This window comes from Styela clava, chromosome 15 (assembly GCF_964204865.1).
Source record: "Styela clava chromosome 15, kaStyClav1.hap1.2, whole genome shotgun sequence".
In the NCBI taxonomy this organism is placed as follows: domain Eukaryota; kingdom Metazoa; phylum Chordata; class Ascidiacea; order Stolidobranchia; family Styelidae; genus Styela; species Styela clava.
Window position 1 is genome coordinate 9,049,205 of NC_135264.1, and position 18,465 is coordinate 9,067,669.

At 34.8% G+C, this 18,465-nt stretch overlaps 2 protein-coding genes across 3 annotated transcripts; one reads left to right on the forward strand and one right to left on the reverse strand.

Annotated features, from left to right (window-relative positions):
* Positions 1-283: 283 nt before the first annotated feature.
* Positions 284-1,911, forward strand: LOC120333914 (uncharacterized). The gene has a single exon (XM_039401314.2). It carries the CDS (start codon positions 945-947, stop codon positions 1,869-1,871), a length of 927 nt encoding a protein of 308 aa, XP_039257248.1. The 5' UTR covers positions 284-944; the 3' UTR covers positions 1,872-1,911.
* Positions 1,912-6,284: 4,373 nt separating this feature from the next.
* On the reverse strand, positions 6,285-18,416 carry LOC120333888 (uncharacterized). Of its 2 annotated transcripts, XM_039401278.2 has the most exons (18): positions 18,115-18,416; positions 17,706-17,789; positions 17,203-17,289; positions 16,860-17,023; positions 15,962-16,097; positions 15,366-15,489; positions 13,867-14,045; positions 12,918-13,157; positions 12,099-12,215; positions 11,173-11,293; positions 10,383-10,523; positions 10,047-10,196; positions 9,193-9,333; positions 8,678-8,968; positions 8,329-8,432; positions 7,842-7,974; positions 7,211-7,357; positions 6,285-6,628 (listed from the first exon to the last, which is right to left on the reverse strand). In XM_039401278.2, exons 1-18 carry the CDS (start codon positions 18,143-18,145, stop codon positions 6,433-6,435), a joined length of 2,586 nt encoding a protein of 861 aa, XP_039257212.2. In that variant the 5' UTR covers positions 18,146-18,416; the 3' UTR covers positions 6,285-6,432. The 2 variants fall into 2 exon arrangements, with proteins under 2 accessions (XP_039257212.2, XP_039257214.2); XM_039401280.2 differs by lacking the exons at positions 7,842-7,974; positions 8,329-8,432.
* Positions 18,417-18,465: the final 49 nt, after the last annotated feature.

The following is an 18,465-nucleotide window of genomic DNA, read 5'->3' on the forward strand; positions in this document are numbered from 1 at the left end:
CCTCTTGTCAGGTTAGGATAGGAGGATAGGATTTACACATTTCTGTATTAATACTGGTGGAGAGGAAAACCGATAAGACGGCATACAGTACCGGGTCTAGTACGGTACCTCATAGTTTGGTACCACAAGTACCGGTACGGTACCTGTACGGTACTTCCAGTTGGCGTAGCATAACGAATTTTGGGGTCTAGTATAGTTTGGTACCGGTACCGGTACCACAAGCACTTCCAGTTGGCGTAGCATAACGAATTTTGCATATGTTATTCCTAACCCACCTGACTATGCCATCCAAAAATTACGTCACTACGACGTCATCATCACGTCATGCCGTACCGGTACCATACCAAGAAACACGCTAATGATAACATGTTAGGTACGTAGGTACGGTACCGTACCGGTACTGCTGTACTGCAACGACTGCAACGTCCGGGCTTAGTATTGTTTGCAGCAATCGTTGTTTTGGAAGAGGTCTGTATCCTGACATTTGACCCCAGATTAAAATACGATTTTTCTTAGCTTTTTGGATTTAGATTGCTAACACTAAAAAAGTTTGTCACCAAGGAAATATAAAAAGGCACCATGTGACAGTTTCCAGTTACAGACACATATTGGTGAGCCGAAAGACTAATGTCAAAAATGAATAGAAGATCTTTCTAACCCTGCCGCTAGTAGGAATCATTGAAATGTACCGAACGTGTTATACAGTCCTGGCTGCTGTTTTCGCCTTTTGTCAGTGTAACAGATGCGGACTTATTTGAAGTATTACTGGTACTGTATTATACACATATTGTTAGTGTTGTGTATCCTAAAGTTTTGCAATTATTATTTTGGTTGATAGTCTTGTTTTTCTATGAATTAGTTTATTGGTTGTGCCTTGAACAATTTATTTCTTGTTTGGCATCAAGTACAGAAGTATTAGAAATAATATTCTGTTATTCATTTGTATGGGTCAACCACATAAAAGCGATGAAATGAGTGTCGAGGGTTCACCTCTGAATGGGTCCTCAGTAGAAGACTGTCGAGAACTTTACAATTTTGGGCATGCCCCATTTGAAGTGATACAAAAATTTCAAGACTTCTGCATGGCATATTCGTCACTTTCCGCAGCTCTTGTTGATATTTTAAAACGAGAAATGCTCCTGAAAAGAAAATACATTTTCATTTCAAGCCCTGTGATGTATCAAATGCTGGCAAAGCCAACACAAAATGATTCAGAACAAGTTTTGAAAAATGCTTTTGAAGCATTGAAAAGATTTGCTCGAAAAGGACGCTATGATTCAGTTGCAAATGCAATCGAAGAATTGCTTTTTTCTCCGATAGAAGCATCAAAAGCATTTTGTGATAAGTCAACATGGACTTGTGGGAATGTGGGATCGAACTACACGGAACTTAGCGAAAACCAACAAGTTGTTTTAGAACAAATAGCTGATGCTTTAATTGGGAGACTAGTAGCTGTAGCACCTGAAAAGCATCGACGCAGTAAGAAGACAACTAAAAGAAATAAAGATAGAACCTCACCTAAATCTAAGAAAAGCAAAAATGATGAAACGCTTTCAGAACCGGCTATTATCAAACTTAATGTGAACAGCAATGAAATAGATGATGGCAAAGATATAAAGTTGCCAAAAACCTTAAAATCGCAAAATAATCATTTATGTCTCAACACTGCAACTCATTCCACTAAAGTTAATCATTTATTCAATGCAGTGGATGCAGACATGGTTATTCCTATACAACATTTTGTGAGAAATAATTTGAAAAAAATCAAACTAAAGAATCGGGTTTTTGATGAAACTTTAGAGATTACAAAATCAGTATTTTGTGAGAATTTTCTACATTTATTACCATCTGAACATGAAAGCAAATCTTGAATTTATAACCTTTATTGAAACAGGAAAAAATTGAAAACGAGTGTTTGTGTGATGCATTCTTTATTCAAAAGTGTAGCATGTGACGCAGATGAGATTGATGACTATTCTCAGTGTGGAGTTGAAAAAAAAATTTGTTTGTAGTTTTGAGAACTATACACAAAGTAAATTTAGCATATTGCATGATTTACACCAAAAAATGCCAAATTTATAAATCAAGATATTCTGATTTTTTTCAGTTTACAGTCGACCTTTTTTGTTGGGGATAGTCATTCATGAATATTTGTCTGCCAAGTCCAGGTCTGTTTCAAGCCTGGATTTAGTTTTGCCACAAACCATGTACTTAAATAAAATTTGTTTGAAGTTGGGGATATGGGAGTACTTATTCCCTCCTATTTCTAATGGTTGTCTTGATATAGTAAGTTCAAAATAAACATTAGAAATGTTGGAAAACTTCCATTATATTTGCTTCTTTCTAGTTTGTGATCAGGGTAGACGTTACCTCATTCATTATAAAATGAGTAAGCAATAAGCATACAAACAGATTAAGTACAAATTGTGAGGTTTTGCCGTGTGCTAAATATTATCAGTTGAATTATATTACCATGATATTAGGAATAAGATACTCAAGGAATTTTTTCGCTTGCTGAATCACTCTTTGAATGGAAACAAGACTCTAGACAAGTAGCCACTTGGGTATTGGCCGTTTTCGGTGGTTATCACAGCGGAAACGTTTTCCGAAATCCTACCAGAACTAGAGGCATCTTCCAGCACGCCGCTTAAACTTTGTCAAAACTGTTATGTGGGACTTGATCCATACATTAGGCGCATTGGCTTATAAGGAGCACAATCTATTTATGCGACAACGATTTAAAGTGCACCTTATGGTCCGTAACACGGTAAGAGAAAGTTTACGAGCCGTTTCGATCATGAGGGAATCGCAGTGAAATTACTTTCATCTTAGTATATTGCTCATAAATTCCTATAATGTCATGTATAGGAGATGTTCACAAAAAAATGTTTATAACGAAATATTAACACCAACTTTATTCAAGTAAAGCCCCACTCGAGAAAATTGAACACCGCCCGACCTACTGATTGTATATATGGTAGGTATTAAAACAGCGATTTGTATTCCAGAATCATGTATATAATGATCTTCGATTTACCTTCTTTAAAATCAAGACTTTAGAAGCGCGGGTGAATGCGGAAGTTGTATTTAGATGTATGATGTAAATTAAAGCAATTAAGAAGATTTCGAGATTCATTTGTAATTTTGCAGTGCCTTCAAGAGTTTTTGAAACAAAGCCCAATGTAAACAAATTGCAGGCGCTTTTCTGCATAAGTCAAAGTATGATATTATAGCGGCACATGAATATTTATTAGAATTTGGCTATTTAAAATGATTAAATTACTGAACCATGTAAACTTATTTACTCTCAGTGTTATAACGAACTAATCAATAGGCCTAAGTATTCATGTTATACTAAAAACCTATTAAAATGACTTGCGACAAAACGCTAATGACGAACTCTCCAACTTCAGCTGGAGAAGTTCAGCGAGATGCATTTCTATTACCGCGCGCCAATACAGGAGCGTCTCAAAAATGTTTCCCGCTTGTAAGAATCTCACTTCGTATGAATACTCCAGCCTTCTGACATTGTATTATGAAAGAGTACACAGTGCACAATTTAATACTTGCTACAATACATTTATACTACTTATTTATTAAATGGTAGCGAGTACATAAGGATAGTTACTGTATGTTTCAATATTCTTCACCGCTTGTTATTAATAGTGCTGTGTGTAAAAAATGTTATTTGCCTGAAACAAGGTCGTTGCTATAATTCCTTTATGATATATTTCCAGGCTTGTCCATGGGAAACCGGAATCCCAAGGGAAACGTCCCATGGGATAGTATGGGACAGCACACATTTGTACTTCCCATGGGACATGTGGGACAAGAAAACCTTTCGGGAAAATGATGATAATACATTTTGTTATAGATTTCGTGTCCTTATATTTGAACATAGCTCTCTTGTTAGTTATAAAGAGCAAAATATATTCAGCATTAACAATATATTACTTCGTGAAGGGGCTGATGAACACATGTATAATAGTTATGAATATAAAGTTAACAATGTCCGTAAATTTTGTTGTTTTGTATGTCTATTCGTACATGTAGTCCTATTTAGTAGACGCTAAAACAAAATTTAGCAGTTTTTATTGAATTTTGTTCCAATGGGAATCCCATGGGATGGGGTGGGACAGGCATAATTGCTATGGGATGGCAATGGGACAGAAACATATGTCCCATGGACAAGCCTGTATATTACATCGCTCAATGTTGCTCGTTGATTGTTCCTTGTTTGGTAGAAATTAGTATTCATCACACAAACTTGCTAAGGTTTTAAGTGTGATTCGTTATCTGTTATTTGGATCAATTCGATTGTGCAACTTTAAAATATACGAACATTGGATATTACAATACATGTGTGCTTATTGACCTCTGAAGGAGTCTAGACCGGAGTTACACTCTGTTAACGTGTGTTCAATAACACGGTAATAACACGAGTGTGTGGACACGCAGATAGGGTCAATTTCCCCTAGCCTATACCCCATATTGATACAGAAGTGCATTTTTTGCTTTTTCATTTCTACCCATTAATATTTGAATCAAACAACATTGATTTATTTTCAAGGATGAACAAATAATTTCAAAAATTAGGACGTAGGTTTTTTGAATTCACTTTTATCTTGGATTCTGTCTATTTTAAACCGCTCATTTGTGAGATCATGTATATGCTTACTACATGGTATTTTCTGGCTAGCTTTTTTCTGAACAGAAATCAAACATAGTAAACAATTCAGCTCTCTCCAGAGTCTAGTCTAGTGGCGTTGTGCTAGACTTCATTATACCATGCCAGTCGCCAGCAAGAAAATATCACTGCTTGACTATCCAGTGTATCATTATGAAATATTTTACTATTAACATTCGATCCGCTGTCCCACACCATCTTTTTTACGTAAATGACAAAATTGAGTATGTGTGAGTGGATCACCTTAACAAGAAAATTACATTGCATAAGAAGCCAAAGTATCGCTACGACGGTGCTGCCGTAGTATTCGTACCTAGATGGCGCACAACCTGAACACAGTATGTGTACCAGGTTTGGGTTAGCAGGTTGTGCGCCATCTTGCTACAACTACGGGAGCGCCGTTACGACTATACGGATCACGATTACCAGAAAAGCAACTGCAATGATCTGCTTTTTGGGGATTTCTTTTTTGAACTGAAAAACAGAGAGTTTGTTTTAAACTCTGCCATGGTAACCAAAATTTGAACATAAAAAATAAAAATTCAGAGGTAGCAATAACTTCGAATGAGATTTAAAATGTGACATAAAAATAAAGCATAGGTAATCTGACTTTTGTGCTGGTGCTACACACGATGGAAAGGGCAGCATTTGATAAATTCAACAAACAAGGCAAATTTTTTGTAAATGGCATCAAGTAAAAAATGATTTCGTTGTAGTTAAATAGGTAATTTCGATTTCATAATCAATATTATCATGGACACCCAACTAGAATGTTTCAATCGCCTATTAGGCCTATAACATGAGAATTTGGGTATTTAAAAGTTGGAAAAACCTATGTTAATGTGGATTGTTGCACTTGATGTGGCACGTACCTATTTCTATTACAAGTCACCTGTAAAATTCTGAACCGCCAACGGTTGAGTGTGGAATATATCCAATTAACCGGGAAATATTACTGCACATGAATTATGTATTGCCGCCGTGCTATAATAAAATAATGCCAGTGTTGCTTTTTAACCGTACCAGTTTTCATTGTCCATCGCTTTTTTAACACTGTTAAACACGATATCCTAACTCAAAAGTTGTGATATAAGGGAAATACCGAAACTTCTTTCCAGTTACTTTTTTTTTTTTTATATATTAATAAAAACATCACTTTTTATCCACACGAACACAATTGCACTTTAAAAAAATGAGTTCATGATAACTTTCCACTTCTTAATGTGGTTCGACAGTTTACATTTTCTAGTTGCAATAATTTTTTCACAGTTAAATAAACTTTTTATCATATATAAAAATTCTTTCCAGTTACTTGAGTGGTAGATCTCAGGATATCCAAGTAGGAAACCACTGCTGCCGTGCCTTACCAGTCCCCGCGGGGTATCCTCCTCAGGGCCCTTGCTGTTACTGGTATTCATTATTGACCTCGTCCACTACTCTTCATTTTTCTCCAAATTATATGCTATGACACCAATCTTCTTGATAGTGATAAATTAAATAAGGGCTAATGAGCTGACAAATCTAAAACTGTACCTATCTCACCACAAAACGTAAAATCAATATATTTCAATAATTCAGACAACACAACGTTAAAAAATGTCAATTTTTTTTTATATATTTGTATTATATATATGTATATGAATATCGACAAATAGAAATTTTAATGTGGTATTGTTACTTCTTAATCCCAGATCATTATTTCTTGATGGCTTTTTATCCAAAACAGCTTTCCAAGACAGAATAATCTAGAAAGGCCGGAAGTTTGAATTAAGCCTTAATTCTATATGATTATCTGCAAAATGGCAGAGTAAGTCCATTGTTTTTGTTCCATCTATGTCCAATGCAAATAGTTTCTCTGAAGGATCAGTACAGAAGCTTCCGCCATCAACCTCTATGTCTCCAAACACACCTGCTTCTGTTGTGTATCTGATTATTAGTTTTCTGTTGGACAAAATAAGTTATTGCATGTCACTTAACTTTGCAAACTGCTCTATAGAGTATGACATAAAAGTATGCATGAACACAGACAATGTGTCTCTCACACAACATATTTAAAAAAAACTCTCCTTGCTTTTTATGAATTAATCAAACATAGAGCTAATCAATTAAAAAAATTCACACATATAGATAGGATAAGATTTTTATACCTAATAAGGAGGAAGGGGCAACCGCCCCGGGCAGCACGATGTATGGGGCAGCATATCTAAGCTGTTAATATTACACATGTTTTTCATGATGTTATTTTATTCAAGTAAAAGCTGAAATTACATTTATTGTCTTCGATTGATTATGGTGAATCAACAATGGCTGACTGCCGATTCCAGCCAATGTTGCACGATTTAGCGAAGTCGATACTTCAATTACTATTACAAACATTTTATTGCCATTTATACCAACATTTATAATTTGTTCATACCCGGAATTATTTCTGAAGTTAGGTATAAAGGGGATCATCATCAGAAACTTCTATTCTATATTCTGTTAAAAGAGTTGCAATAAAAGGACACAACTTTGAAAAATCACCTTCTGGCACTGTCTTTACAAACAAAATCATCTCTTCTATCCCCATTAACGTCTCCAAAGTAAATATCTGCACTTGCACAAGGTGAAATTTTACCTTTCCAATGTAGTTCTGTCATTGAACCAGAAGTTGTTGTATGTCCAATTGCACTGAAACATTAATTGGTGTCAACAACTCGCAGAAAATCTTATACAAATAGTATCATTCATGGTACAAACTAATACCCTTCAATGCGAAGTGGATTTTATAAATTAAGATTGAGTAGCAAAAAAAGGGTTTACGGTCATCAAGGTCTACAGTAAATTAATTATTGTCACTGTATGCACCAGACAGAAAATATCTCAGTTATGGTATAGGTAAATCACTGTCTAATAACTTTTTTACTGTATTAACTCTCTGTACTACTTTTTACTGTTTCAAGTCTCTCTTTAATCAGTACAAATCAACTCCTACTAGACCACTCAAGACAACTCAATACTATTACCCTTTACCTCAAAAGTTAGTACGAATAAAAAAGATATGAAAAGTGAAGAGCTTGACCATACAATCCTTAGTGTATCCATGATTCTTCACAGATTTTCAAGTTTTAGTTTAAAACGTTCATCAATTTTAAAGGATAGTCAGTTGGCTTACACATTTCCGTCCAATTCAATACAAGCTGCGTCAGTTCTTCTATCCCCATTAAAATCACCAAAATACCACTGACTACCTGCCCCACCACATAAATCTGGTACACTGTCTTCTTTTACATCAAACAAGCTGGTATCTAAAACATTTTCGTTTAATAGATTAATAAAGAATATTATCAATAACAAATCATTGTATAACCAGGTTTTAATCATTTTTAGTAGGTATGGTTGTGACCATGCAAACAAAAATGTATGTTGATTTTAAATATGCTTTGTGATAACTCAACCACATAATAAGCACTGTGGTCTCATAGCATTTACAATTATTACTAACAAAAAATTCACACTTGCTAAATGAAATTTTACAGCTAATATCTACTGTTAGATCATTTTAACTACAGCTGCCTTGTGTGCCTTAATTATGGCCAGAAATATATTGATTAGAAACCTGAGACTCCACTATAATTTTCTACGAATAATAAGAATCTCACTCTCATCCATTCCATCTGTCCCTCTGTTTGTGCTACACAATCCAACATTACAATTCTCTGTTTCTGACTCAGGATTGTAACAGAATGTTCTACATGATCGTTGCCTGCATAGCAGAGATACCTCATTATTTGAACGAAGAACTGTACATGTGTGTAACTACTTATAAACAAGATTTAGAAGCCACTAATTATGAAAACTTGACATTAGAAATATCTCATTGGGCCCTAAAATAAATTTGAATTTCCCTCAGCTTTCAATATTTATATATAAGAAGCAAATACTTCCATCTTTTAGAGAATACAACATATACACCAATATAGAATATTTACCACTCAATATTACATTCACCTGATTCTTGTGCCATCACAAGTAGCTGAACAACTTGACCAAAGCCCCCAATCTCCTGCATTTTCAGGCGTGGTTGTTGTTGTCGTTGTTGTGTACAATGCTGATGAATATGATTCAGGTGTTGTTGTTGTTGTCGTGTACAATGTTGATGAATATAATCCAGGTGTTGTTGTTGTCATGTACAATGTTGATGAATGTGAAAAACTTTCACTCACTGTGCATGAACCAGTATTGCATTCTCTTTTTACTGAGTTTTCGCCCGTGCAAAGCGACTGTCCGCACACTTTAAACCTTAATTAACAAGAATAGTTAAGAATATTGGATCTCTATTTTTTTTTATAGTTTTCTGAATTTGAATATAAGCATTTTCGGTCTTAATGTGACTCCCCACTATTGATGTCCATGCAATTAGCTCATATTTACATATTTGAATTATACTGGTAACCACATTCGAGGTCATAGTTAACTATATAATCATCAACTCGTCCTAACCAATTTCGAAGTCTGACATTCACCTAGTCTGAGTTCCGTCACAGGTGGCGGTGCAATCAAGCCAAACACTCCAAAACCAATCTTGATTTCCACATCTTCCTACATTGCATTCTTCTTTCACAGGAGACGAACCCTCACAAAAATTATTTTCACACAATCTTTGCCTGTAGAAAAAATATATCAAATTTGAAAACATAAAAACTAATTGAATTTTTTAGCGCATAGATGGCAAGTAATAGAATCAACAGGCATAATTAGTGAGAATATAATTGGATGCAATTGCTTAGTGCTTAGCATTTTGAAACCAGCTATATTGACAAATGATAAATAGGAAAATGAAATAAGCATGTGAAGATTCTAGATATTTTTAATAAAACATCCATCAGTAGCTCTGATCAGGGTTAAGATGCAGGAATCAGATTGAAACGAATAATTTCAAATAGAGATCATTTTTTTTTAATTCAAATTTACCGTAAATCATGTTCTACAATATTAAAAACTTTGAGACAAAGTGTATTAAAGACATACTCAGTGCAATCCCAGATTACATCGGTTGGATTCTGCTGGCTTGTAGAAAATTGATTGCTAACCAATGTTCTAATAGATTAGTTACGCTATGCCAACAGAACATATGACTGCAGTGACATCTTGCCAGGAGCCTTATTTGTAGCAAACATCTAAGGCATCGCTCATAAAATATTACAAGTAAAACCTGTAAGCATGCATTGGTGCATTTTTTTGCGTCAATACCACTGCACACAATGTGACACCATAACTTTATTAAATCTTGGCATTAAAGTGATCGCTCAGAGTTGTGGGTTCTCCTTATGCGTGAGTGTGCATGACCAAATTCTCTTATGAAGAAAATAAACATCACCTGGATCGTGTACCATCACAGGAGGCAGAACATTGTGTCCATTGAGTCCATGTTATTTGTTCAACAGGAGCTGTTACTGCACAATCAGTATTGCAAAGGCCATAGTATGGTATTTGATTAGGACATATTTGACCATCACATAGTTTCTGTCTGATATAGAAGATAAGTTATTATTTATAATTCAAATACCGTTTCGCAATCATGTCTTCATGAAGGATTAGGCCCAAATTCTCAACCTAAAATACAGTTGAAGAAATGTATCTTGTTTGAGAATTTAGCAGAAAAATTGGTTGATTCATGTTCAAGGATAAGAAATGTATACAATACATATATCACCTCACTCTTTTTCCATTACAAGTGGCAGAGCATGTACTCCAAGCTCCCCAAGTTGTAGAAGTCTCAATTTCGATAACACAATCCTCCACCATACTTCCCTTACTAGCATCACATTCTCCAAATACAGTACATTTACGTTCCCTGCAAAAATGAAACATGAAATTGTAAATTATGGTTTATCATAGTACAAGTTGGATTAAAGCAATGATCAGTGCAAGCAATTGTGGGTACAAGCAACTGATTCTGAAACCCAAGTCGAATCCATTCCCTTGGATAAGTCTAACTGGTTAATGAAACTACGTAAGTTGGTTAATGAAACGTTTGATTCATTCCATTTAGATTAGATAATCGAAGTCTTTGACGAATGGGAATTTCATTCAACTTCTCCCTGACACTGGTAGATAGCTGTTTACCCAAAACAGGAGGAACCAGTGGCTCGTACAATCGATTTTAATATAGGATAATATTCATAAATTTTTTAAGAAAGCCATTGAAAATCTACATGAAATATATGGTACCCTTGTAGTATGTGAACCAAGATGGCGGACACCGGAACGTAGTATGTGTACCAGGTCGGGTTAGGTCATAATTTTATTCCAATTTTCCTGAGTTTTAGTTCTATTACGAGTTCGAGGACTAGCCAAGTGACTCTCATAATATTTGTACCTGAAATTATGGCCTAACCCTAACCAGGTACACATACTCTGTTACGGTGTCCGCCATCTTGGTTCACATACTACGGGAGTACCATATATATTGCCCAAAATAATATCATAAAATAAGTACACACTTAAATCGATATTGTCCTCCATATTTGTTCATACATTCACCCCACTCTCCCCATTCTTCCCAGACACCCCTGGGTGGACAAGCTGTCGCAGATTCACAAGGTTCAGTTATACTTGGTTCTCCTGTAAATGAATAGATTGAGCAACAAAGTAAGAATGCAAAATACGTAACACAATAAAAACATGCACATAAGGCTTGCCAAATCCCTTCAGCTTTTTTAATTGGTTACCAAACTGTGCTTTGGGATTTGCGATGACACAATGAGTGTGGCATGCAGTATCAATCCTTGCTAAAAAGTTACTTCTAATCTGCCATAGTTTATAACTCAACACATAAAATGATTAAATCTGTTGATCTTATTGTGAAAGAAGTATAGTGCTTATATTTAACATTCAGCGATGTTAGGATCGTTAATGTACACACAAATATGGTCACACAACCTGTTGATCATTAAACACACATAACATAAAAACTTTACCCTGTAGTAATTTTATGTTAAAGGGTTCTCAAGGAGGAGTAATTCTACCCCTTTAACCCAGCAGTAAGGGTCAATTTTGCATGTAAGAAAGTACGTGACCCAGCTTAAAAGTTGTTATTATGCTCTCAATATGAATAGGCCATATACCTTTAACTTTGCCATTCACATATTTTATTCATAGCATACATGGGATACAATACAACCAATAGTATATAGAATTGAGGGGTTAAATTTGACTTTTGGAATTAATCAAGGGGTAAATAGGACAGTAATAAAGGTTAAGAATCCCTGTGGTGATAGATTATTCGTTCTAATGCATTGCCGTCAATTTGTATTGAAGAAATATATTAAGTCACAAGTTCAAAAACCTCAGTCTTATTTGATTTATTACTTTGTCCAAAAAGCTCGGAATTAAAATTGAAAATTCCCTAGTTAATCATAATTAGTACCAGGGCATCCAATGCCATGTTTTCCTTCAGCATTTTCACATCTTCTATATTTGTATTTTTCTCCTTTTCCACAAGTTGCATCACAGTGTGACCACTCACTCCATTCGGTCCATGTCGCTGAAGATCAGAATTAAGTATCAGTGACTTCTACAAATAGAAATTACTGTTGTGCCTTGTAAACTATGAATACATCAAACTTTATTGTTATGTAGCAAGACCGTCACTGGATAAGATCTGATATTATCGATAAATGAAAATTTCAATGACATAATTTCTATAAACATTTTTGGGAGAACAAAACAAAAACAGCTTGGCATAGAGATATTGGGAGATGTAGTTTACGTACGAGAACAAAAACAAATAAAATTTGTGCTCATCAATGGCTAAAACGATATATTTCACTATTGTTATAGATTACAAAAAAATTATTTCAAACAGAAATATCAAATGTATTCAAGTAATGTCCAACAAAGAAATTAGTACAAATCATTAATATACTACCGATAATTGGAATTTGCAGTAAAGGTAGGCGAATATAAACATTCTTGCAATGGTGTTTCTCTTATCTGCTGTTATAAGAAGCTAAATGAAGGCTGATTTTTATTATGATTGCATTCAATCTCAGACATGTGATCAGCAAAATTTGGCCAAAGTTTATTTTATCAATGTTGGTGTGCCGAAGACATACTATTCTGTCCTATAGATCTATGATTATTAGAATCCTGCCAAGGGAAGGAAGATTCGAACCCTGTGGAAAACATAGGATAATAAGCTGTGTGTGGATTTTTATATGATCAAGTTAATTTGAAAATTATTTACCGGTTGTAACTGGATCGAGGCAGTCATAAAGTTTGTTAACTTCAAATGCATCATATTCAGTGAAATCATGATCTTCTGTAAACTTGAGTACTTTTTCTGTTCCATATTCAACCACGGTATACGCATTTTTTGCTTTCATGAAAAATGTACTGAAGTATTGCATCACTGACCCAATATCATAAGGTACTCCAATTTTTATGGTTGTATCTTTCTTTAATTTGATAAAGTTCATTTCCTTACCTACAAATTGAAATAAAATAATATAGTTAATATTCCTGAGGTAATATTTGGACAAATCTGTACACAAAATTTAACAGACCCATACAATTTATCGGTCCAACGTCACCGTAACAAATTAAACGTTATTATCTGGTCAAACTTGACAATTATAATTCAGTGGTGTCAAGACTTTATAAAAAAGAGCTTGTATTATAACCCTAAAATAGGATTTTTGTAAATCAACTTTTTTAAATCTTTAAAATAGATCTGTTTAATAAAACCCTTATTTAAAGGTATTACTGAGCATACAATTATTCCTGCGTATATTATTATTTATTTGAATAAGCTTACACATTTAGCCTTGATAGCAAAAATCCGTTAACGGATAATCTATGAAACCTTAACTTAGCAGTGTGACGCACTGTGCTGAGAATATGCCTGCCACTGCACCAATAATTACCCTGTGTGGGTTTGCGGTTCAAATCCTGTGGAGAAGAAATTATGTGCAGGAGGATGGTTGGATTCAGCCATCATGAAGTGTTTTAGGTAACCAACTGCTGATTGGTTACAACTTCCACTACCATTAAGTTCATGCATCTTAAATCAAACTCTGGCGAACTAATCCTATACACAACATGGTCTGGTAACTGGATGAAAGCCTGTGGTTTTACATATGACAGGATGATCAAGTTTACCCTCCGCAGGGATAAATAGGTAAATCCTATCCTACCTTCTTTGACGTTATCCATTCTCACCGTAACATATGCATCTCTGTCAGCTCTTGTATGTTCATGCTCGAATCCAAGCAAATGCTTGAGCTCATGATGAACAGTTCTCGATAGATCACATCCCCAAGCAAGCGAAACAATCTGCGGGGACTCATAATACTCGAGGCTACCAACCAATGATCTGAAAAAGATGCATTTTCTTTTAAAAATATAGGAATGAGGTTATTTCCAAGAACTTAACATACAAAGAATTTTCTACTCAATAGCTGTCTCCCTGATGTCATTAACATAAACTTTTTTCCATACAACGCTTGCTGGTACTTTTTGCGTTGAATAGCCCTTTACAAGCATTCACTGATATTGATACTGAGCTATACAAAATTTCGGTTCGGAAGTCTTTGACTTCTGGGCCAAGGCTGACAGACCACATTCATGCAGCCAGCCAGGTTGTTTACTGTGGATTGTGCTATAATGAGTTTGCATAGCATAGCATTGTGCTATGCAGACTTTTAAACTACTAGTATTTTATAAAGGTTGAAGTATGATTTGTGATTTTGATTAGACTGCACTGTCCATCTACATCTTGATGTAGGGTTCGAGACTTTCTCCCGTGTATGTATCAAATCTTGCACTTTGGGGGACATTGGTGTTGAGTTCTTTTTTTCATAACTCGCAGAACTATTATTCTAACATTCAGTGCAATATTTGAATATTTTACCCAGCACTACTATGTATCCAGTAATTAATTATTGACTTGATTGATTTTTCGTGAATATACTTGCTTTTTATTATTATGTAAAATATACCAAAATCTGAACTTGGCCGGTATTAAGTTTGATGAAAAATATTTGCGATCCGCAATGTGAAAAAGGCCGATCATACTAAAAAGGTTGGGCAGGTCTGTATCTCTACCCCAAAATAGCTGTCCATATAGTTTCAGTATCTTTTGGCATATTAGTTCTCCCTTGTTTCTTCGCTAATACATCAATCTCCTAAATTTTAAGTGCGCAAAACCTAGCTTTGAGCAATCTACCTTAAAATAATATATATCGAAAGGCTGAAAAGCAAAAAAATGCACATAACAGGTATGTTCGTAACGGGTATGTCACTTGGGCATCGCAGCTGCATTTAAAAGTGGTTCAGACACAATTCGAGAGTTCTTTATCAGATACAGGGGCGTAGCCAGAAATATTCAAAGAGGGGGGGTTCTGAAATTTTTTTTGCCAAGTTAGATCGAAACTGCTAGCGGGTCCGATCGAACGCTTGAATAAGCGTGTTTTTAGTAGTCTTGTGTGTCTAAAAAGCATTTTAAGCCACGAAAAATTGCTATCTATGATACAGAAAAATGTTTTTATTTTTATTTTTTAATTTCAAAAGGGAGGGTTTCGACCTGCAAAACCACCCCCTGGCTACGCCACTGATCAGATACGAATAAAAAATCCATGCAAAAGTCGTAGTGAACATTACTGACAGAATTATTCAAGATCTTATTGATACTCACGAGCATCCAAGATCAGAGTTGAATGTAATGTAATGTTTTTCATTTGTTTTTGGTACAAAATCAATACATGTAGTTTCTGAGATCCTTTTGATAACTTTTTCTATGACAGCAACCTTACGTTTTTCTAATTTAATAAAAAATAAACTTCTTGAGTTTACTGTCAACCAACATTTTTTCCCACATGTTGCAAGACATTTTAATCAGGGGAAATTTTTCAATTACAGGCAGGTAACAATCAATTTCAAATGTAATGACTAGTTTTGTTAGATTAAAAAAATATAGTACAGTCAGGCATCATCTACATAACTACTGACTGAATAAGTAAAAAAGACTTGTACATAATTTGGTCTTGAAATTCATCACTCAGACAGACAGCTGAAAACAGTTTGAATAAATACAATATTCTTAATTACTCGTCTAATCGAAATTTAGAAAAAAACTTAAAAAAAGTCTAGACTTTTTCCAAATATTATTATTTTGTAAAATTGATCATAATACACTATTTTAATATGAAATGGGAAAATTGTTCAATGATAAAACGTTAAATGGTTAAACTGGAGCATAATAAACTCAGTGCAGGTAATTGCAAATCTCACCCAGTGAAACGGCAGGATCAAAAACATATCCTATCTGATATCTTCCATTTACTTCATGGTCTTTCCATAATACAGTGGTAGATTCAGCTGATCCATAAAACAGATCAAAATCGTCCTCATCAACGTATCCGTACCTCTACAGAAAGTATTGAAAATCAGTAGTGTCTTATATTTAACATCGAATATGAATTCTACAAATTGACAGAATTAGAAGATTGATCCCTAAGCAAAGTTAGGGAAGATGATCAAAGTGCCAACACCCACTGACGCCATGAAGAATTATAGAATTAGAAATATAGTGTAGTATTGTGTGAGAGGATCAAGTCAATATGATCAGAAAAAAAAACTATGATGTAGTAAATTCAATCTTACTGAAATTCTTGGGACAGAACTTTGAGCATAAAAATTGTAGACACATTATCAATAAATTTGTGGAAGACAGCTTTAGGGCACATCTGAATATCTACTCGATAAAAGATTCCCATTTGAAAAGAGCACATTATGCTAATTTTTTTAGTGTGCGATACTCTATTTATAAGCTTGTGGTAAATTTTATTCACAAATGAATTGATAGAAAAAAAAATTACTGAAAGTTATTGGTTATGAATATGATACATGCTATTGGCTACACACTATTCCAACAGAGGGTGAAAAGTGTGAAAAATAGAGAAAGAATTCAAATAAAGCTGAAGTATTTGTTTTACATGACTAATAACCGTATTTTCATGGCATTTGGACCAATTGCAAAGAAATAGAAAAAATTCAGCAACAAATGGGAAACCTTTGATTTTATGATTTTTCGTTTTTGTTTATTTGATAAGGCAAAAAAAAAACGTTTTTTGACAGAATGAATCGAAGATGGTGAGAATGGGTATAAATTCAGAATACGAAGACCTACTTCAGACATGGATTTGACCTGCGAAGGAAGGAACCTCACATCCCCTTGGAAAAGTCCTGCAGGTGCACATTCGCAACTAATTTGACATCCAGTTACAGGATCACTTTCAAAGTCGAATGGACAGGAAGTATCACAAACTGATGAAACGAACGTACAATTTGACCCTGAATATAAATGGATTGATTCGCTGTGCTTGCAAATTAATAGTGATTTGCGAAATGACACAAATATATAATAACGAAAGGTACAAAATTCATGTAGGCCTAATGAAATAAAACTACCTATACGCAGCTGTCTTTTAAAAGTAATATTCAAATTTATAAATCTTGAATAGAAAACATACTCAAGCAGGCATTTGCTTCTATAGCTGAAGGATTTTCAAGTTCACATGACATTTTTTCAAAAAATCTTGGATCAATGGAGTCATCTCCTGAAAAACAATTTATATAGTTTCAACCAACCAATTAAATATCACTATATGTTCAGTCATAGTCTAATTTATTTAAAGTTTTATGATATATAACAAAGGCACGAATATTTAGTATTCAGCATTAAAAAGCCCAGTTTCGCTATCTACACAGAGTCACTACTGAAGTCAATATTCGTCCCGCGTTGTACGTCAATCAATAAGAAAGGTCACTTTAGATGGGTTATACAATTACCGGGTCAGGCGAAGTAAACTGCTATTTAACGCCAACCACGGGCCGTAAAATAAACGCCGTGACTTCTGATTTAACGCCAAACATAAATTTAGTGTGTATCTTTCAAATTTTCCAAAATGAAGTCTGTCGTTGTTTGGCGTTATTTGAGCACCTATCGCGGTGTATTTCGCTATACCCCACTTACCTTGCATCAGTAGCGCAAGTATAGCTACGACTATGCCGATCACAACCAAGAGAAAAATAACCGCAATAATCAGCATCTTCTGGTCTGAGGAAAGAAACAAAATAATTGATTTTGAATGGCGAATATCATCATAATATCTACGCAAGCGACGTCAAAGCACAGCATAATTATCTAACCTTGCCACATAGAAACTATGTGAATAACACGACTAGAAAAAGCTCTGCAAAAGGCATTGAACAGTGGCAATTTTCTGTGAATGTGCAATGAATATACATTTGAGATAGTCTACGAGGCAAATTTACCGCTAAGTAAAACCGGCAAAGTTCTTCGGAAATAATTATGCGATTATTAACAGCTTACAGTCGTTGTCGAGTTGTAACTAGGAAAAAACAAAAATAAGATACCTCACCGGCACTAGATTTCTTTGACTGCTTTTCCATTTCTGTCGTAAATGGTCACGCCGCAATGGTATCGTATACTTGTAGGAAAAACAAACGTCCAGCGGTGTTGAACCACCGTGTGGGATAGGATAACGAACAATATTCTAAAGTTTAAATTAATGCTAGTAATGAGACAGCTGAGACGTGTTTTCGTGGACGAGGTTTCTATACGCAATGTTGCGACCTGACTCACTGCTGAAATGCCAGGCTCATACAGATAACACAAGTAATATGATCATCTGTACTTCGATAAAGGTTTTTAAACTGTCTAAGTTATCGACGTCTGAAAGGGCATTCACGCAATCACTTATGACATCATA